At 30.1% G+C, this 24,003-nt stretch overlaps 1 protein-coding gene across 7 annotated transcripts in view; it reads right to left on the reverse strand.

Moving 5' to 3' along the window:
- Nucleotides 1-24,003, reverse strand: part of Nha1 (Na[+]/H[+] hydrogen antiporter 1) — a 244,678-nt gene that overhangs the window by 8,275 nt on the left and 212,400 nt on the right. For all 7 annotated transcript variants that reach the window (XM_014426846.2, XM_024358963.2, XM_014426848.2 and 4 more), the window contains 2 exons: nucleotides 22,441-22,542; nucleotides 14,013-14,354 (listed from right to left, as the gene is read on the reverse strand). In XM_014426846.2, the coding sequence (XP_014282332.1) occupies nucleotides 14,028-14,354; nucleotides 22,441-22,542 (429 nt within the window). In that variant the 3' untranslated portion in view covers nucleotides 14,013-14,027. The remainder of the gene's footprint in view (nucleotides 1-14,012; nucleotides 14,355-22,440; nucleotides 22,543-24,003) is intronic.

Here is a 24,003-nt window from a genome sequence, read left to right on the forward strand (position 1 = left end):
AAAAAAAAAAAAAGCCACTTACTTTATATTTCTACTTTGTATTTCATATTTATTATTACTTTATATTTCTTATTATGTTTATATATTTCTTTTCTTTAGTTTATATTTATATATTTACATAATATTTAATTTATTTTTCCTACAATTTATGTATGCCTAAGTATATTAAGAAAATGCATGTAAACCAATATGTGTCTTACAAGGCTCTCTAGAGAATAGAGCAAGTACGTAAAATTTCACACAGGAAAAAAAAAGAAGATATATGTTTTTAAATAAACATTTCAAAATAATAATTAAAACGGTGATGTATATTTTAACATTTTATTTATGGTACTAATGTGCCATTACTCGGATGTAGGTTCATTAAGAAATAAATATCTAAAAAAATAAATATTGTTCGTAACAATATTTTAACATTACTACGACATTTAGCGATGGCGATACAAAACAATGGTATATGGTATATATCTGTAAGACGGTTAGCGGAAGCGGAACTGTGATTTGTTGGGTATAGAGAAAAAGCGGTGACCTGATGGCTGAGTTAGGGCCTGGCACTGAACCAGGTACACCACCTCGTAAATGATAGCTCTTTGGAAAAAGCTCTCTTCTGCCTCTTTGGCCATAAAGTAAGCCGATTAGTCCCGGGCATTATCTCCTCATCTTCAGCCCCGTCCTTTAGTGAATAATTTAATAACAGCCTGGAATTAAAATCTGCATATAATCGGTTTTAAACCGCTTTGAAATTTAGTACTCAAAAAGGTAAATCCTGCCTACAGTGGATAAAACGGTTGAAAAATGAAAAAAATACAGCAATTAACGAATTATGTTCCGTATATAAGAAAATTATAATGAACACGTTCTGGTTATCGTTTCGTTGGTACGTTATCATATCTGTATTTGTAATAAAGTGATTAGAAAATAAAATGTTACTATGGGAAGGCTCTAGTGTTTTTATCCCCATTTATTTTATTTCTTTCAGTCTTTGTGAATTATATTATAACTAGTGTTTGCATAATGTAATTTTTAAACCTGATGCTGGTTGAATCGGCTTTACACTGATAGATGACTTAGTTATAGTCTACGTTTTTTGGTTCCCGAAATACAATATTTTGAAAAGCACCATTTCATAACGTGAAATCAGTGAATTTATTTTGGGAAAACTATATTTCAAAAATCATTAAGCGTTTAGATGTCTATTAGCTCTCAAATTAAAGCTAGTTTAATGGACTATTCAATTATTTATGACGTTTATTTTCGTAGGAGCATTAGTTTTTGTGATAGTTACCAAAATGTTTTTATTTTTTTTTTTATTTATTTATTGATATTTACAACTGTATAAAAAATACAACAAGTAAATTTGATCATAATGACATAATGATATGATACAGCATGTAGAGAAACTACCGAGTAGTAGAACTCTAAAAACAGTTTACAATATAAGGCCATCTTCTTTTCAGACGCCTCGGAGGATTACCAGGAATGGAAGAGGAAGCAAGGTTAGGAACTAGTGGGTTTGAGTGGTTAGGGAGTTTATTATGAAAGGAATAATATCGGGTTCGGGCTAGATCGGTTACATAAGGAACATTTAGGTCTTTATGGATGGTTTTATTAGTAACAAAATAAGGAGCATTGAGGATTTTACGAAGGATTTTGGATTGTAAAGATTGGATACGAGAGGAATTCTAAGGTTTAGTGGAGCCCCAAAGCTCAACTCCGTATGTCCAGATGGGCCTTATTATTGTCATGTGGATCACTCTTTTGTAATGAGTTGGAAGTTTAGACCGTTTGTCTAGAAGTGCTGTAATAGTCGGAATCAGCGCGCAATTTCCTGTCTTTTCAGTCTTGTGTGAGGATTCCAGGTTAGTCGTTTGTCAAGATGTAGTCCAAGATAACGAATCTGTTCTACAGGAGTAAGAGCCACATTATTAAAGTATACTGTAGGGCAGTCGGCAGGTTTACGACGAAGTGTAAATGTGATTTGTTGGGATTTATTTTTATCCTCCAATTTCGACACCATTCTTCAAGGATTGTGGTATGGGACTGGAGAGTTTAAGATGAAATCAAAGGGATATTCCTAACTGTGAGCACACCTGTGTCATCAGCATACGTGGTGAGGATAGTGTTAGGAGTTGTTGGGATATCAGCTGTATAGACGGTGTAGAGGATGGGACCGAGAATACTACCTTGAGGAACACCAGCGGATTGAAAATAGAGGGATGAAAATTACCAAAATAAATTCACAACATGTTGACATATATTTGTTCAGAAAATATTTTTGCATTTTGAAAAACTATATTTATAATAGTTTATCTTCGTAGATAATAACTTTTTTTTTTCTCCTCGGGCTCTTGGACTATACGATTTTACTATGGGAGGCTTGAGACTACCTCCCCACAGAAACAGCTATTATATAAATTATAAATCCAATAACTGACAAAGTTTCACTGATCCATTCATTCAAGAGCAAATGTTGATATTTCATGCATTGATGTGCTGTCCCTAGGTTGATGGCTATTGTTTTTGACAAGTGAAGTGGGATGAGTTGTCTTCGGTTTGTTTTTATGTAAACTTGTATGTTCTTCTTGTAGATGATCACTTAATTTTTCAATTATTTATTGACAATATTTTTTCATTTTTATTTTTTTTGGGGGGTTGTTCCCTTTAGATATTGAATTGATTAATGATAACTTGTTCAAAAAGTAATAAATTATTGATTTTAAATATAGTATTGATTATACTAAATGTTTCAATAAAATTGTTGAGTTTGTTGTTTTCTTTGCCCACTTAACGTGATTTTACTAAACAAAATTGTTTAAGGCACCTTCGCTGCAATTCGTCCAGTTTTTATTTTTTTATCTTTCGATTAGTAGACCTACTAATTGTCTGTCGAATAACCAATTGGAATGTTCTGGGAAATGTATAGTTTATGAGTGATTCGAAAAAATAAATAGGTAAAAATTTGAGTACTCGTGTACTTTTTGAGTCAAGTACAAATATAAATTAAAATGGAAAGTGTGTAAATTTGTTCATAGGTAAAACCTTTTTTTTTTTTTCAAAGGTTTAAAAAATGTTAGTTATGAACTATTTTGAGCAATAATTCCCAACCGGTGATTCACGGACCAAAGACGGGTCGTGAGTCGCGGGACTGTCCAGCACACATTTTATTATTATAACTTTAATATTATCGTTCCAAATGTTTGTTGTTGTCACTTGAAAGGTTTTGATATAAAAATCAACAATAAAAGTGAATCACAATGCAGTTTTATGAAACTTAATTTTAAAATATCTTATAATAAACGGGAGACCCCCTTTTGCCCCAAGGTGGGAGTGGGAGTTGGACACACCTGGTTCTATTTCCAGGTTACTAGTCCGCAAAATTTTAAATGTTAAGAACCAATCGTTAAGAGAGAGCTCTTCCAATGATCTATTCTTCATAGTTTTCAATTTTTCTTACAACTTCAAAAGTCAGATAGTGTTCTGTCAGTTAATTAAGTTTTTAAAAATAAATAAATTTATATTCGTATAATGGAGGAAAAATGTGTGATAATTTAAATTCTATATTTTGTGAAAGAATAGTTTTGATCAATTTCCTCAATGATTTCTACATATTAGTATGGCCGATGTATATTCCTGATTTTTTTTTATAAGTAAGTAAATATTCCATCTTTTAAGAAAACAATGTGTTGAAAAAAAAAATGGAAAAACGGATAAAATATTTTATTTATATAAAAGTGAATGAAATAACACATTATAAAGAAATGTACGTTAAATATATATGCAGTATTATTTCCCGCCGTTGTCATGAACTTTCCGAGTATATGTCGCTGGCCGATGTGTTGTCACCCGGAGGCTGGTCTCTAAATAAACATTGGAGGGAAGAGAGGTCTGGAATCGATAGGCCGGGTATGTAAGTCTCCATGTGCTGATCACGTTGCTTGCGGGCGAGGGGAGGCTTTGCAAGTACTATCTGCTCCCCCCACCCCGTTCACCACACTAGAACTTAAATTTGAATTTGTGTTCTAGTACGTGTTCAGAATCAAATCAAACATTTCGTGGTAGATATTACTGTCAGGCAATAAATTTGTAAATATGTGTTCATTGGTTAATTAAATCAGGTTTAAAGTATCAGACTAAATCAACATTTTAAAACGTAAAGAAGGCTTTCTTGGGTTTTATTATTCATTCACACAAAAATCAAAGCTCAATTTCCTATTCCCAGAATGTTATCATTAGCCTTTAAAGTAAAAAAAATAAGCCAAAAACTCAATTTCATTGCAACAAAACAATAAACAGAAATTAATGTAATTACATGTAGAAACTCCTCAAGTTGAGAAAATGTCTGCAGTTAACCAAAAATGTTTTATTTCGAACATAGGAAATTATTTTAATGATTTAAATACCGATTTTTTTTTGAAAATTTAGCTAAATTTGAAGTAAGAGAACAAGATATGCAATTGCACGAAAATTTGGTCCATTAAAATATTGCTGTTTTGGAAAATAGAAATATTTTGGTCTTCATGTGTTGTGCTTAAAAATTGTGTGTCATAGTCCTGTTTGCTATTGATAAACTGCAAAATTTGATTACTATCCATCTTCTAGCTATTATATTTTCTTGGTTTTTACTGAAACCACAAACATACATATACATTATAACATTGGGAATAAATATGAAACAAGAACTAGGTTCTTTGGGAATTGGTGAACATGAAGAACTGAATATTTCAAAGCTTTCTCCCCATGAAAAAATTACAATTCGATTAATGAACGAGGTCGTTTTCAACAACTCCTGTTGTTCGAATATCACAATGTATATGTAATATTAGTTTATGAGCAAGGCTATTCGTGAGCACACACACAACATTTTGCGAGACTTTGTTATTTGAACTAAGGGTACCTCATAACTTATATTTTGGTTAAAAACTCAAATTCAAAAATTTTCACGATCGGAATAATTCCCTTGTATATTAAATACATGTGAAAGTGAAAGTAAATATATAAAAGTATAAACAGATATTATAAATTGTATTTATTTTAGCAATATTCTAGACCGCGGATCTAAGTTAGCTCCAATAATATGTACAAAAACTAGGAAGATATGAGAAATAACAATTAGATAACCGTACACATTGTATATATACATTTTTATATATATATATGTATATACGAATAATAAACGATAAAGGTGAACTTTTTGTGATTAAGTGATGCGTGCGAAGACAAAATTGAAGCATCTTATGAATAAGAAATACTACGCCATCCAGAAGCTCCAATAGTATATTACATTTTTTACTAAGCCTGAGAGAAGGATTAAATTCTTAACTCGTCTGCCGATGTTTTTCCTTTCTTTTTAACTCAAGTTTAAACTTTTTACATTTTGAATACTCCTCTTTTCTTAAAAAAAAAAAACTCTATTGTATTTTTTCTTTAGCGAGAGGAGCTTTATAAGGTCTCTTTTCCTCAGGGATTTTCTGGCTATATTAAATTTGAATGAAAACCTTGCATCGCATTACGAGATAGGTTTCAATACCAATGTCGCTTTTAGTCGTTGGTACACCTAAACAACTTTTCCTTAGTGACTCGCTCTATTTTCAGGCATAGCCGTTTCTGCAGTATTATGTTATGTATTATATATGGGGTGGAATATTTCATACCTGTTGATTAAACTGAATTTTTTTTCTGCTGGCCTAAGAGCGGTCTATATGGAACCCTGAGAGCTTCCAACTTTTTATCCCTCTTTTTACAAGTTTTTCACCTCTGGTATATTATATATAAAAACGCCGCAAATTATTACACCACGGTGTATTATTTAAATTAATTATTTATTATATAAAAAATTAAAAACCCAGTAAGTCATTAATTGTATCCAAAACTCTCCAATCCCGTATCAGACCCCTAGAAGAATGGTGTCATAAGATTGGAGGATTAAGATAAATTCCAACAAATCCCATCAAATAACCTTTATCCTTCGTCGTAAACCTACCGACTGCCGTACAGTTTCATTTAATAATGTCACTTTTACCCCTGTCGAACAGATCCGCTACCTTGGACTACATATGGACAAACGATTAACCTGGAATCCTCACACAAGACTGAAAAGACAGGAAACTGCACGTCAATTTGATCTACATGACTGAAATAAGGCCAATCCTGGACATATGGAGTTGAGCTGTTTAACTCCACTAAACCTTCGAATTTCTCTCGTATCCAATCCTTACAATCCAAAAATCTTCGTAAAATCCTCAATGCTCCTTACTTTGTCACAAATAAAATCATACATAAAGACCTTAATTTTCCCTGTAGCGCGAACCAGATATCACTCCTTCCATTACACTCAACTCCCTAACCACTCAAACTTCCTAGTTTCTAACCTTCCTAGTTTCTAGCATCCTCTTCCATTCCTGACAATCTTCCGATGCGCCGGAAAAGAAGATGACTTGCTAATGTAAAATGTCATTAGAGTGCTACCAATGGGTAGTTGCTCTATACGCCTGTAACACTCCATTTTAACTAAGATCACATTTACTGAATGTATTATGTATAATATACAGTTGTAAATTTCAATAAAGATATTTTTAAAAAAAGTATTTAGTTAAACATGGAAAGTGTATAATTTTCTTAGTATTACAAAATCCAGTACCAATAATCCAATTTTTTGATACTGATGAGATTTAATTATTTTAGACTGTATATATAACTTTCTAAAATATGTCTAATTTTTGGCGTATTCCTAATAAAGTTTCAATAAATACAGTCAGAAGGTAGATTCTTTTTTTTTTTGTGGCTTTTCGAATTGTACGTATCTTGAAATATAAAAACTCATATCTTGAACTGCGAGATGAGGTCAGTTTTAATGTTTCATCGATTACAAAGGTTGAATCAATAGTAAATAATAACTTTTAGATTTTATTGTTACTTATTTTAATGTATCCTATTTTAATTTATTCTATCGGAATATAAAAACTTCTATTTCAACCCTACTCTCAACTAGGAGGGAGTCACTGTTTAACTTTGTGAAGTCACAAAGCATTATAAATTATTTTCTTCATGCATGATAATTTAGAATAAATTGCGAAACTATTCAGTCTATGTTTTGTTCTCGGGTATGAAATTTGGCCCTATTCATTCTATATTTGCCGAAAGTTAAAAATCATTAAAAATAAATAAAAATAGTACACTATAAAATAGAAATCAAGTCTTTCAATTTTCAAAATATATAAAAAATGTATTCATTTAAAAAAAATAAAAATAAAACTGAGCACTAACAGGTCTACAGTTATAATAATCTCCTCAGAAGTTCAATAGGGAAATTTTGATAGCTATTCAATTAAATAAAACTCAAAACTTGAGTTTTGATGTTAGTGAAATCCCTGAAATTGATTTATGACTGTTGATTTATTTATTTTTTTTAAATTGGTTTAGTACCGTTATATTTTGTGCTAAATGACTGCTCGATTTCAGGGTGACATTTATATATGCAATTCTTTTTTAATTAAAAAGCAATATATGGAATATGAGATAGATATAACTCATTGTAAAAATCCAAAAGGCAGTTGCTGGTTATGATGAACTCTAGAATTCAATATAATGTACGTGCTCAAGAACTTGACGCTTACGAAACTAAAATGATGTATTACAAGTTTCTATTGCTTTCCGAAGTAGAATATTTATTTTCCTAAAGGAAACCTCACCTAGAAATCAGATTAGTCTGAGCTTGGTGAATAACCTAGCACAGAATGAAACAATATTTTGAGTACTACAGCTACATAGATAAATAAAAAATGAGAGGTTTTGTTGCCCATCTCCTTCCACTCGGTATCCACTTATTATTTTTTTTTTTCAGTTTAATAAGATTTAGTTTAGAACAAAAGTTGACCGGCATAAAAATGAATTAAGTACAAGTTATTGTATATTTTGTTTAAGGTTTATAAAATATATTATAATTTTAACGAAAATATGATTAGCTACATTAAAAAAATAATAGCACAGGAGATAATAAAAGGTTGGCCAGTTGGAGTGAAGGGCTGTAAAGAAGCTCAAGAGTTCACTTTTAATATTCCGCTCACTTATCTACCACGGACAGTTATACTTTTTCATTTCCTGGCCGTTCGTTTATTGTTTTACATTTGTTCACCTGACGAGATTATTAAAAAAGGGGAAATAATGATCCTGGAAAATGCTTCTAGAGAAAAGCAGGTGGAAATTTCTTGCCTTGAAGAATCACGAAGCTGTGTAGGGAGTGAGCAATGGTTTCTGTCTTTGGGAAGAAAAAAGTCCAGCTTGAGATTAAAGTATCGTTAGTGCCTAGAGAACTTCACTGTCTGGGCTAAGTCCATTATCTCGTCAGTACTTCTCAAGCTAAGGAGCAGTTCCAGGTGTGATTTTTTTTTTCTTACGGATCTCTTCATTACGTTTTCACAGTATTACATAAACGGAAAACAATTTCAACAGTAAAATTATAAATTACGTGATTCAATTTAATTAAAACAAACCTAATTGATTGGTTTTGCAAGAAAAAATCGTATATCAAAATTGAAATGAGCTTTAACATACATCTCAACCCATCTTAGCTTTCCTTAATCATAAGAGCTTTCTTTGCTACGTTTGCAGTTACATTTGTGTGCTTTCAGTGAATAATTATTAATTTATAGCATTCCAAACTCACCAACTCCAAATCTCAATCCTTGTAAAATAGTCATAAAACTGAAGAGTATCCTTCCATAATATTCCACTTATACCTGTCGAACAGACCCGCTATCTAGGACTGCATGTAGATAAATAACTAGCTTGGAATCCTCACACAAGACTCAAAAGGTAGAAAAAAGCTCATCGGTTGTCTATACACGCTTACTAGAAAAACGATCTAACCTTCCAATTAACTACGAAAGGAACATTTCAAAAAGACTCTTTTTTTATATAATGCCTTTAAGCCTGGTGATGAGCTTTACAATTTATTAACTAGATTAACAAGTTGAGCTTTGAGGTTCTATTGAACTATCTAATACCTCTCGCATCCAATCCTTAGGATCTAACCACCTAAACACACTTCTACCTAACCTTGCTTCTCCCTCAATTTTGGATAATCCATTCTAGAGGTCTAAAAACTAGGCGGCCTCGAGACCTTATAATATTGAACTTTTATCGGAGTTTTGTTTATGGATAGATTCTTCACAAGTTTGTATTTCGTAATTTTATAGTAATTCACATCACACTTACTTGTATTTTTTTAATAAATTAAGTTTTAACTAAAAAAAAAAAGGAAATATGACAATTAATTTTCAAGTATTATTTTTAAGAACAACAGCGTACAACAACAAGAAACCACCTGCTCTATCTTCTGATGGTCCCGAAATTTATCAGGAAGGATGTTGAATTCCTAGACTTGTTCAAATTCCTGTTTAACACCTTTTTCAAATTCTGTCACCGGGGCCCCCTATAGTGCAGTAGGAGAAATTGTTGGGGAAAGAATAATAACACAAATTAAGTTTATTTTCTTCTTAGTGTATGGATTTAGGTTAGATTCTATTAGTGTTATAAAGGAAAAAAATGCAAAATAATGTGTGTTCTTGCAATTTAGTTTTCTAGGAAATTTAATTATGTTTCAAATGAATACCTTGTGTGTTCCGGGAGATGTATACCAGTCTTAAATTTTCTTTAGTTAAATTTTCAAAATTGAAATTTTTCATTTTGTTTAGAAACATTGTTTTGTTTTTTTTTGCCTCAAATTTTTTGTCTTTTTTTTGGAATAAATTATATATTTTTTAAAATTACATTTTGCCATGTTTTTAGACAATGGTAATATGGATGATAGAGCTCATTCATTTCATCTCTTCGTTTGTACTATCTTTTATATTTCTTCTTTTTATCCGTTACTATTTCCGTTTTCATTTATTGTTTATATACCTTTTATTTTTCTTATTTATTTTTACGTTTAATTTTATACCCTTGTCATTTTCCATTTACTTTTGTTAAGTTTTTGTATCCTTTTTAGCCCTGACAAAGCCCTGCAACGTGGGGAGAAACGTTGGGTCATTAAAATAGTTGTCACTATTTGAGTTTTTTTTTGTTTTTTAGCGCACCCGGACCATTTATTAAAGTAAAATAATATCTTAAACACTTAAAATAATATGTATTATTTTGTTTATTTCGAAATTCCCCTATATTGATCCCCATCCTAAATTAGGACCACCTCTGCTGTTAAAGTTATTGGGCCATGTTGCTGAAAATGTGATTCACAATGTTATTAATATGTGAAAAAATCAAACAAAAATTGTCTAAGTAATTATTTGCTGCCAAGATACGACAATCTAAGTTATTATTGTTTAGATAAGCCACTTAAAAACACTATATCACAGATAGGGCCAAAAATTAATCAAGACTCGGGCAGATGTGAAGCAGAAAGGGTGTATTAAGTTAGTACAAATGGTGGAACACTTTAACTATGGATGGTAACATAGTTTTCTGGTAATTTGAAAAATTAAAATTATGGGTTTCTCTGATATAATATTGAAATATTTTTTAAAATATGGCTATAAAATCTGGTTTGCCTTGCTTATGCAAATATCGGTCTAAATAACGTGATTTTTATTAAATAATTGATTTAAAGCGTAGTTGTGAACTCTGCCTGTGAAGCAGGAATGGATAGTCTATGGAATAGTCTTATTATAAGGGGGGCACAATAGTCATAGAACGAGGTTATTCCGTCATGTTTGCTTTTTAATAAATAAATAAATAATTTTTATATTAAAATTAAAGAGTAATGACACTAAGGGGCCGCTCAGGTGGTTAAGGCGCTGGTCTTGAGAACAGAGGGCGGGACTCGGGGTGGACTTTTTTCATTTCGTAGCACTCCCATATTGAAAAACTTGATTCCCTCCCACAATGATTAGAATAGGTTGGTCACCTAGTCAGATATGAACAAGAAGGGGGTCATAAAAATATAAAATAATGCTAGTTTTACTTTTTATTAATTATCAAACAAACGATAATAGTTCGAAAAAATATGGAAAAGCTTTGAATTCATTTACTTAGAAATCTCTCTATTATATAAAAACGTTTTTAGTTATCTCCGTGTATTATTTTATCTTACAAATAATTGCAAGTTCTTGCAGAAAAACATTGCTTGTGAAAAAAAAAACTGCCTGAATACAGAAATATGAAAATTACAGTTATCAAATTGGTTCAACGAGTAGTACAGTAAAATGATTATTTTTTTTTATAATATCCAAATATAATATAGAAAAATTAATTTAAGTTAGACTGGCTTGTATTTAATTATTTTACTATTTTAGTTATTAGGATAATAATTTTAATAGTGAGTACTCTTCCCCTCAGTAAAATAATTATTTTATTTTGAGAATATCAAAATATAATATTGAGGAATTAATTTAAGGTAGACTACATTTCAAATGTAAAACTTAAATTTGAAATTGAGATTGTTATATTTTAATTAAAACTATTACATTTTAATTGAAAATACTATGTATCTCAATTCATCTACCGGACATTGTTTCAACGTTAAAGCTATTCAGAAACTCATTAAACAAAAATTAACTTTTTCATTAAATAATTTAATTTAATAAGTGAATTAAATATCAATATTATTTAATAGAAAATATTTTATTTTCCACTTTTTCGAATGTTTGTTTTATAACGCACGATTACACTTTACATTATTGGCCACTAAATCTGTTTCTTTTCTTAAATTGAACCAGGAATGTTTTTTAGGTTTTGACGTTATTGTAGAAAAATAACTGACAATAATACTGTTTCATATTGTGATTACGATACCTATTTTCTTGATATACACCATTCATTGTACCTAAAAACGAGAGAGAAGATGAAAAAATATTTTACAATTTCTATAAATATAGTTTTTTTTATTGATTCATTTAAAAAAAAAGAAAGTATTACTATTTAATTTCAAACAATAATTCGCCGTGACCGCGGTACAACTGCCGGTTAGGAGCCGCAAGGTTGTCTGCAAAGCTCTTGGTAACTCATTTGAGAACTTGCTAAATCGATATTATGGAACTTGCGAATTTGATGCAGTAGTTGATATTAGGTTTCCTTCTTGTTAGAGAGCATTAACTGTTTGCCAACAAACGCTAAACTTCTTAGTGTTGGTCCTAGATCGTGGATAGAGTACTCAGTAGTAGTAGTGTGACTAGTTTATAGATAATATTAAATTTGTCCCATCATAATAACTATTCAACAATTAATTTCTAGAACCTATTTGGAACTATGGATTTTATGGAACTATAAGGGACAGATGAATTTTCGAACATTAAGTGTTCCATTCCTTTCAGTGTGAAGGGAAAGTAGTAAATAGTAATATTGTAATCCTGTGTACTGTAGGAGTAATGTACACCATTACTTAAGGAGCCTACATCATGGCCTCACATTTGTTTTTGACCGAATCCTCTAAAATTTCTATTAAGCCTCATTCATCCTTAGATCTTCCTGGAACAACAGTGGCACCAGACGACCTTTTTTTAATATGCCATAGGAATCCTGGCAATATCTAAGTTCTCGGCTAAGATACCAAGCCTCAGCGGACGGCTAGGCCCTTACCCTTACCCTTACCCTAATGCCCTTACTCAATCGTCTGTCCAGGAAATCGTTGGACTTCTCAGTCTTGGCCCGTTCAACATAGGCAAAGGGGAGGTTGGTTCAGATTTGGCTGTGCTGAGGAATAAATGTGTTTAAAATAATATATTTTTACTTGAGTCCTTCTCTCTCTTTCTCTTTTTTGTTCTATTCATCAAAATTGACATTTTCCGCCCTTAAAAGATATCTATAATTTTCCTATAATAACTGAATTTTTAAAAAGGTGGTCAAAGAAAACTTAAAATATAAGATTATAAATTAGATGGTGATGGTTATGGCAATAGGCAACATCGCTCAAGGAATTTATTCAAGGACTTTGTTCATTCATTTACTGACTTTTTCAACTAAGTGTTTTTTGTCCCAAAAATGAATATTTTGGTGTTTTTTTTTTCCTTCCCATTTTCTTTTTGTTCACCTGGCAAATGTGAGAAGCTTATTCCAAAACATTGTTTTATTTTATGGATTTACTAATTTATTTCAAAATTAAGTTAAAGTAATCAAGTCTCAAAATTAAATTTCTTTAAATTATTTGTATGGTGAATTTTCTATGAATTCATTTGAAGAAATATTACAGTTTTCCAGACCTTTATCTTATGAGAAAATTCAGGCTTTTTAGCTCATAATCAAAATCTTTCAACTTCTTATATCACATTTCTACTTTTAACTGTAACATTCTTTTGTTATTTTGTACAATAATTTTTGTTTATGAGATATAAATTATTTAGTCAAACATTATAATTCTTACAACGTTATTGTCCTTAAATATTCAACGCCTTCCTCTTTGAAGTTGGAACTAAAAAATTTAACCTAAGAAGGCTCTCTTTCTGACTGCTATTGGCAATGGTATTTCTTTGGTGAAATAAAAAATTGTACCAATAATGGATTTTAAGAACATGACAACAGTATTTCTAAAAAAGGCATAAGTTTGGACTCATAAATGTGTTTAAGTTTTGATAAATATACAACAAAAGGAAATGCAGATGAAATATATGATGTGAATTACACATACTTAACTGCAGATTATATTTTAGGAATGTGATATCATGAAATTATTTTTTTCTGAAATGATATTGTGCTCCTAAGGAAGATATGACAGCTGAAACGTAAGACATATTAATTCTTAATTATAGTGAAATAATTTAGTTTATAATTAATATTTAAAAATATGCCAATTTAGTTGAAAATATCACGTTTTTTTCCTATCCCTCGAAAGTTTGTTACATAGATGGTGATCTTAATCTATGAATTTAAAAATTCATTGCCCTTATTTAAATTCCATAGTATTATTAATTATTTGTCACTTATTGCGCAAAACACGGATTAAAGGCTTTAATTATACTTTGTGGGTTGTGAAAACATTACTTATACTACCAGCTCTTAAAGGATAATTTACTAAACATTATTACCTTTCTCGCCACTATTCAGTCCCCTTCGCGATGATCCCATTTGGGCTGCTCCGTGACCATGGACTGTCGTTGGGTTATAATGGAATCGCCGCACATGCTGAAATCGTCGGTGATGCTGATGTCCCTGAGGGAAGGTCTAGCGCTTCGCCTCCAGCCGTCGGGAACTACTGGTACCTCAGTCTTCGTCAATAGCTTGGATCCTGTGAAGATGATGAGGATAGCACCCACGGGGGCCGACAGGAGGATGGACATGACGCAAATGAGGGCCACTATGGTGGCGTATCCAGGCTCAGGGCCGTCTCGACCCCGCACGATTTCCAAGGCAACTGGTCCAAGAGCTGCCTGTAACATCAGAGAGGTTTCTATACAAGGCATACCTCATTAGGATTAACAAATACATTAAGTCAATAATCGAAACTTAATACGATGATATGATATGATATAATATCTAACAGTCCAACGAATTTAGTGTAGCATACGTTAGCAAACATAATTGCATGGTTGGATAGTTCCTTTGTTCACCAAGCATTTATACTACTCTATATAAGATTTGCGACAATTGGCCAACAAGTAGATACGCCTTAATAGGCAAATCTTGCTTCGACTTCGAGCCGATTTCATCTCGCTCCGTTTGAGGATCCCTACTAAAAGCCTATTGAACCAGTGTGGTGGTGAAATCTTTTCGATTTCGATCCAATTTTATCTCGCTCCGAGTGCAATGGATTCGTGAAGAATGAGGTCCGGTTTTTTTTTCTCTCTTATTACCCCTAAGTGTATAAAGTGCATCCTAGCGAAAAAAAATGATTATACTAGAGCCAATTAAAGAATATTTAATTATGTGTCGAATGTGTACCATAACTTAATAATTCGGCCAAATGGTATGGTCGTAAATCACCTTACAGTACTCATTCGACGCATAACTTAATGTTCTGTAATTTATTTTATCACAATTTTTTTTCAGAAGAAACACTAGGACCGTTTAGGATTTTAGAATAGAAACCGAGAGAAAGAAATACAATTCATAATTTATTAAGTTATTGAACAAATCAGCTTAATAAACGTTTTAGACCGACTGCAATAGAAATGTGTTTTCGTATTAAGTTTGAATTCATCAATACTCTTCCTGAGGTAAAATTTTACTTTTAGTATACGATATACTATTATTATTATTTTTCGGTGTTTCTCACTATTGGGGGTTGAATATCTGAGGTGGAGGGCCTAAAAGTCCAACCACCTTCATATTTTGTTTCTTTATTTTCATTTTATTTTTTTTTTTCAAATATTTAAAACCTTTCGTACTATACCTGCTGTGTCTAATAGAACCGACTGTTGAGCCTCTCTTAGCATATCAATAGGCACTCCCAAACATTTCACGCCTGCCACTATGGATTTTGGTGGATATAATGATTGGAGTAGTGGTAACTCCCTCCAAGTGATATAGTTCCTTCAATTCAATTGCCAATTCATGATATTTCCTTAGTTTTTCTCCCACAGTAGAGCTTATATTATTATCGTTTCGGATCCGGACATCAATAAGTCTTTTTTCTTAGATCAATAAGGAGGATATCTGGTTTATTATGGCGTGCTGTATGGACCGTAATTATTGATTCATCCCAATAAAGCTTGATAGGACCTTTTTGGAGGAGTCTATTTGGGTGGTACTTGTTGTATGGGCTCTTTTCATCAATTAACTTGTACTATATCGCCAAGGCCTGATGCAAAATTTTGGCCACATTGTTGTGCCTCTGTAAATATTCAATACCAGCCAACACTCCACATCCATCCGTCATATGTTGGATTGATTCCAGCGCTACCAAGCATAATCGACACATCCGGTGCTGTTGCGTCTTTTAGCACATGCTTCCTATATGATCTGGTAGCAATAACCTGATCTTGAATGGCAGCCACAAATCCCTCTGTCTCGGAGAATAGCCTTCCAGTTTTTAGCCATTCAACTGACCTTTCTTTGTCTATGGAGACTTCGATGGTTTTGTTCATTTAACACTCATTCTTTTAGAGAGAGCTGTAAACTTCAATACTCTTTACAGTGAAAAATAAAATCGATATAATACGATGCGATATACTACTTGATTGAAATAATAAGTTATGACACACATTTGACGCATAATTAAATGTTTTTTATTCCCCATTTCATGAAATTTTTCGGTAGGATGCATCGTTATAGGTGAAAAAAAACACTTATTGCGATACTCTCCTGAATTAATCGACAAATTAAAGAGTTATGGTACCATCAGAAATGCGTTTCGGTATTAGTTATTAATAGAAACTGATTTTTAAAATTACTTGCTGATGTAAGTTCTATGAGCTGGAAGTTATTAAATAGGCTCCTCTATTATAAAAACGAAGTTTCTATTCTTGGTGTTATGCATCTGAATTTTTTGTAGTATTATCAGTATAAATGATGATCAACAATTAATTTCTAACGATGCAAAAATATCATCCAATGAAGCCTTTATGAATTTTTCCATTGTGTGTGAGATCTACTGTACATTATTTTTATTATTATATTTTTATTATTTTTAAAGCGAATTCCATAACTGTTCTATAAATTTGGATCTATTGTATAGATATATAAATCAAATATTGTTTTTTTGAATTCTAAATCTCTCTAAAATTAATAGTATTTATTAAAGAATATTGTTAATCATGGATAGTTGAAGTGAATTTTGCCAAAACGCAGTTCTATTACTGTTACTATATTCCTTCAAATATAAGTTACTTACAAGAAGCGATTACTTTTTTCATACTAAAATAAATAAAAAAACAGTGGTAGTTTCATTGAAGATGTAATCAAGACGAAGTTGGTTGGGGAGGGGGAAGGACGAAGAAAGTAAAAAGCCAGTGTAATCCTTTTAACGTGTGGTGACGTTTCGGCTTAAACTACAGACTTTTATCAGGTCGACCAGTCCAGAAGTTAGGAAACAAGCCGCCCTAGTAAGGACTCTAGTTCACATTAAATATTGTAGACAGGCATTAAGAGAAATACTAAGCTTAATGTGTTTTTCTTCTCGATTGCACCCTTCCTCCTAAGCAACTTCTTGAGAAAAACTAGTTATTTTGAAAACTTCAACACCTTAGTCGGGAACCCATGATCCCTTTTCCCATTCATTCGACGATAAGATAAACGAGAAGAAAATCACGTTAGATTTTATAATATGCTGTGGATTCTTCATCATCGGTTTAAATTCTTGGTAGTTATTTCCCATTTGAAATTCATAGTAGCCCAAGACGTTTCTATGTGCCTATGAACGCTCCTTAGTTTACTGAATGCCGGTTTATTTATTTTCCTAATTGGTTACACTGTACTCATGAACAGTAAGACCACTTTATATTTTATTCTTTTATTTTCTAACTTTTGATCATTAAAACTTTTTGTAACATTCTGCTGCCAATGTGCGATTGATTATTTTGGTGGAATGGTCTATTTATATTGCTGTCGTGATATATTTCTAATTAACTATAGTAAATATACTAATTCATAAATTTCACAGCTTGAAATAATTAAAAACCAAATTTAAACTTATTAAAATAGTGTAACTTCAATTAGTTCTGAATAATTATAAATTTTATTTATATATAATCTTTTTAACTTCTTGAGACTGGTATTTATTGTTCAAATAAATTAATCAGTATTCAGGTTAAGTCTCAACACTATTATTTCTTTAACAGTCCAATGTTTCGGCCACTTTGTCCATCCTTAAAGACAATCTAACAAATAACAGCTTTTATTATACATTCATTTTGAACAATTTTAACAAATAACATTATTATTAATAATTTAACATACCTTAAGTATAAATTTACACCTCACATCCAAATATTTAAAAACTTTTTTCAGGCTAATCTGCCCAGGTCATTAATAACAGTCAAATCACCCTATGAAACAATAAAATAATAGGAAATCATATTAAGTTATTAATAAGCTTGCCTTAGGTTATGTATCATTACCTATTTAGTCACAATTTCAATATTTTAAAAATTTTTTAAATATAGATCAACTTAACACTATCAATTTTTTATCAACACAGTATTTTTAACATTCCATACATTTTATTTCTTTTATTATTAATATATTAAGTCTAGTTCAGGCTTATAATGGATTTATTTTAAAATTCACTTTGGTCTAAATTACAATATTATTGCTATTATTACAATTCATATCAAAATTAATTGTAAATAGTTACATTAAATGTACCTATATTTTTGATAAATTAATTTTGCTTAAAATATTTGCATTGTGTTGGTTCAAATTACTTATATCTGTTTTAAAATTCACTGAATAATTAATGTTCTTTGATATATAAATAGACTCAAGTGTTTTTCTTTTGAACATATGATTTTTTTTTTTATAAAATTATTTTTTGTCAAAGTCGAATTTGTGTTGGTTTTTAGCTGCATGCTGCACTACTGCTGATTTATTGGGACCCGCCTCATTATTTCTTATATCATTTCTGTGTTGATAAATTCCATCCCCCAACAATTTTTAAATTTCATCTCAATATACAGCTGGACAATTAAAACAAGGAATTTTATACATCAATCCTAATTGACTTCATGTATCCATTTTGTCCTTCGATTTACTGTAAAAAATTTTAATTTTATTGTTGGGTCTGTAACATTAAAAGTATTCATTCATAATTTATATTCGTTAAATGATTTTTGTACATCTTGGATAAACTCTTTATGTAATTGAATCCATAAAATTTCTTATTGATTGCTTTATTATTTTGTTATTTGTCCTATCTTTGGAATTTTTAAGGTTAATATCCCAAATCTTGTAAATTAATTTTTTGGATAAAACTTTTACAGAAATATTTTACTTTTTACTGCGTACAACCTACTAGCATCAGTTATTCTATTTGCCTCATTTATATAATTACTAATTATATTATATTTAATTTGAAATCGATGGCAAGAATAGTAATTTAATTATTTGGAATATTTACATTTGTAAGATTATCTACCATATCTATTTCATTCAATGTTTCGTATTTGTCCATAATATTCTGTTTCGTGGAATTAAAAGAGTATTTTAAACGTTTATCAACATTATTGCTCTAGATAACTTTTTTTAAATTCATTATCTAGTCCTACAAGTTTTTTTAATATTAACTCGTTTTTATTTATTAACTGTTATTGATTAATAAACAAATCTTACTTATTAGTTTCATGTTATAATTATCCATCAGTTTTTTTTTTTTAATTTTCTTTAAAGAACTCATCTATTTTATCACTATAATTGGGGTATTTAAATTTAAAATTAGCTATATTTTTATTATGTTTTTTATAATATAATTTTTTTAACCAATAACCCTACCTTAAATCTTAATTAATAAATTGAATTGCCAACTTGTTAAAAATATTTACCTCATTTTGACTTATTGAAATTCCTATTAAATTTCACATCAAGATTAACAATGAGAAAAATAATGTGAGGAGGAAATTTATACCTATTTTTACATCCTTTGATGTAAAAACTCTTTCCTTATACTAATTTACTACACAATAATAATAATTTAACATTACATTTCAGCTAATTTCCATAAACCACAATAAACAATTTTCTTTTAATCCAGTAAAAGCTGTTTTGAATCATGTCATTTTGGATCAGTGTAATATTACTTCATATGTAATATTTTCAAATTCTTGAAACTAGTATTTATTGTTTAAATAAGTAAATTAGTATTCATGTAAAGTGTCAACACTCATTATTATTTCTTTAACAGCCCTTTTGGCCAATTCGGCCATCCTCAAAGACAATCTAATCAATAAAAGCTTTTATTACACATTAATTTTTAACAAACAACAATATAATTAACAATTTAACACACCTTAAATATAAATTTACACCTCACATCTAAATTTTTTTTTTATTAATAATTTATTTATTGTTATTTACAACTGTATACATAATCTAAATATTTAAAAACTGTTTGCAGGCTATTCTGCTCAGGTCATGAATTTGGTACAGAATTTTACAGATGGGAATATTCCAAATAATATAAAACAAAAATTTAAGTTATTATTTTAAAATTTAAATTATTTCCCAAAGATATCAGGAGGAATATTATTATAATGATCACTGATTTAGAAATAATTTATAATGAGAAATAATATAACAAAGAAAATAGGAAATTAAAAAAACAAAACACAAATAAGATAAAAATAATATCCATAAACATTTTAATAGATGGAAAAATAATTTAGAATCATTCATCAAATTTAAAAAGAATAATTCCCAAATTTTATTTGTAAAATATGGTAAGAGAAAAAAGTTGCTATTATAAAAAAGGAAGAATATGATGGAAAAATGAAAAAGATACTGAATGAAGAAAGCACATCTAGAAAACATAGGAGAGACCTGTTGCCAAGTTTAAATAAACAAATAAAAACTCATGTCAAAAAGCTCTACCAAAATAAATTTATTACCGAAAAGGTAATGAAAAACTTAATCAATAAACATTGTAACCATCCTAGGATGTCTGAGTTGCTAAAACTCCATAAAGAAGACGAACCACTGAGACCAATTATAAATGGTATAAATAGACCATTATATAACGTAAAAAATAATTTTATAATTGTATAAAAATATAAGAATATTGATATTATAAATGTAATTGAAGCAAAAGACAAACTTAATACAATAAGAATTGAAGAAGATGAAGTTATGACACTGTCTCTTTATTTACAAATATTCAACTTAAAGTGGTTTATAAAATCATAAGTGATAAATGTAAGGAAATAAAATTAGACCCAAATATAAACAATTATTTTTATAAGGCATACAAATATTTTATGAAAATTGCATATTTTAATATAATGGTGAACTATATAGGCAGCATTTAGGGGTTTCAATGGGAGTAAGTTATCAGTATCATTAGCAGGATTAGCCCTAAAAGTTTTGATAAAAAATGTTATCTCCAAATCAGAAATAATGGTCAAATACATTGATATTTTCTGTATTGATGAAAAAAGATGATGTCAATAAATTGTTTGAAGCATTAAATAGTCATAGCAGATTAAAGTTCAATATGACATTAGAAAGTAAAAGAAAATTAAAATTCTTAGACATGCTTTAAAACACAAAAGACAAGGTAAGGGTATAAACACAGAATGGACAAAGAAAGTAACAAGCTGTAATGCGATATTACTAATTGAATTACTAACTACTCTTTTTTCTCTAATTTCATATAAAATATAAATAAGGCAAATAGAATAACTGATGCTAGTAGGTTGTATACAGTAAAAAGTAAGATATTTAAAATATTTTTGTAATAGTTTTATCCAAAAAATTAATTTACAATATTATTGAAATAAAGTTAAAAAATGTATGATGTCCCTTGTTGTATGAAATTACTTGTTTTAATTGTCCAGCTATATATATAGATGAAACTTAAAAATTGTTGGGGGATGCAGTATATCAACACAGAAATGATATAAGAAATAAGGAGGCGGATCCCAATAAATCAGCAGTAGTGCAGCATGCAGCTAAAAACCAACACAAATTCGACTTTGACAAACAATAATTTTATAAAAAGAAAATTATATGTTCAAAAGAAAAAACACTTGAGCCTATTTATATATCAAAGAATTATTCAGTGAATTTTAAAACAGATATAAGAAATTTGAACCAACACAATGCAGATATTTTAAGCAAAATGAATTTATAAAAAATATAGGTACATTTAATGTAACTATTTACAATTAACTTTGATATGAATTGTATAATAGCAATAATATTGTAATTTAGACCAAAGTGAATTTTAAAATAAATCCATTATAAGCCTGAACTAGACTTAGTATAATAATAATAAAAGAAATAAAATGTATGGAATGTTAAAAAGACTGTGCTTATAAGAAAGTGATAGTGTAATGTTGATCCATAGTTAATTTTTTTTTTAAAATAATGAAATTGTGACAAAAAAGGTAATGATACATAACCTAAGGCAAGCTTATTAATAACTTAATATGATTCCCTATTATTTTTTTGTTTCATGGGGTGATTTGACTGATATTAATGACCTGGGCAGATTAGCCTGAAAAAAGTTTTTAAATATTTGGATGTGAGGTGTAAATTTATACTTAAGGTATGTTAAATTATTTTAGTTAAAATTGTTAAAAATGATTGTATTATAAAAGCTGTTATTTGTTAGATTGTCTTTAAGTATGGCCAAAGTGGCCGAAACATTGTACTGTTAAAGAAATAATAAAGAGAACTGAGATTTAACCTTGATACTACTTAATTTATTTAAACTATAAATTTTATGTTACATTCACTATTAGTGTACCTTATTATCTTAGTATCTTACACAGTAGACAAATATTCATAATTATTATTAACAAAATATTAATTAATTGTTTACATCAATTAATATTTAGTTATTGTTATATTTCCCAGAAAAACTACCTGCACTGAAGCCTTTGACATCAGAGAGAGTCCACAAAATATTTTCTCTTTCAGATTCAATGAAGCCCCAAATGCAACAAGGATGGTGAATATAATACGCAACTGAAAAAAAATAAATCAGATTAATGCAATATATAGCTTCTATAATTATATGTAGATATTTTTTTATAAATTGGTTGTAGTAGAAATAGTATACATGAGGAGCGTGTTTTAATTTATCTGGGGTCAATCTTGAGAACGGAATATTTTTTATTTGATCAGTTAAGAATGAATAATCTAGATAATTAAATGATTCCATTAAAATTAAGGAATCTGGGTATGTCATACAATTCCACATTCATACAATTCCATAAACATGTTCTAATATTGCTCAAAATTTTGTTCTCTTTATAATATTACGTTGTATTACTAATAAAATTGGTTGAAAATATAGTTAATGAGAGGGTCAGTAAAAGTAGCAACTTAGCAGGTAGAAGGGCACCGCTGGGTGCCCTGGGGGGGAGGAGGCTGGCCCCGCCATACGAAACACCATTGGGATACCTTTTTACCACGCATACTCCTTATCTCTAAGTCATAAACAGCAAAATGCTTTGGGTTGAGATCAAAAGAGAAGAAGGAAACATGCAACGCCTCAAAACAGAAGTAACCAAGGGATGACAGAGAAAGATAAGTGAAGGAAAAATAAACGCATCTGGGGCATCAAAAGGGAAGCCAACCGAGGATCACAGGATGCCAATTAGGGCATTTTCCCATAAACAAATAAAATGCAGTCGAGCAACCCCTATTTAATATTATAACAGCTTAAATAACTGTGACATAGCAGATATATTATGAAAAAATATATTAAGTTTCATTGTATTTAAAATTTAACTGTCATTAGTAGATATTAGTTTTTCTCATAAAAACTTTTTATATATAGTACTGAATGAAAATCTATACTTAAGCTAAGTCAATTCAACACATTTTTGAACCTTACCATCTTAAATTTTCTTCAAATTTCGCAAATATGTTCAAAAGGCAAAAAATAAGAACAATGTGAAATTTTATTGTGACTTGTGCACTCGTTTTTGAATTATGGATTCGTCGTTTGTTCTCATAAATGAGGTTGAAAGCAGAGTTGAAGCTTTCCAAACTTACGATAGCTAGGAAGGGATATTCAATAATATATAGGTTTAGTTTGAATTTCTCAAAAACCTAATTTAAAATTTATATTTTATTTTTAACGCCTGTTGAACAGATTCGATACTTATGACTCCATCGTGACAAGAGACTTACTTGGAATCCACACACGACTGAAACGACAAGAAACTGCTCGTAGATTCCTTATTTGACAAACGCTCTAAACTTCCCATTCACTACAAAAAAATTAGTATACACTACGATAATCTGACCAATTTGGACATATGGAATTGAGCTCTGGGCTCCACCAAATCATCAAATTCTTCCCGCATCCAATCGTTACAATCCAAAATCCTACGTAAAATCCTCGTTGCTCCTTATTACGTCACAAATAAACTCATTCACAAAGACCTTAACATCCCATTAGTTCCAGATTTGACCCAA

This window comes from Halyomorpha halys, unplaced genomic scaffold (genome assembly GCF_000696795.3).
Source record: "Halyomorpha halys isolate HHAL.00 unplaced genomic scaffold, Hhal_1.1 Scaffold596.1, whole genome shotgun sequence".
NCBI lineage: Eukaryota > Metazoa > Arthropoda > Insecta > Hemiptera > Pentatomidae > Halyomorpha > Halyomorpha halys.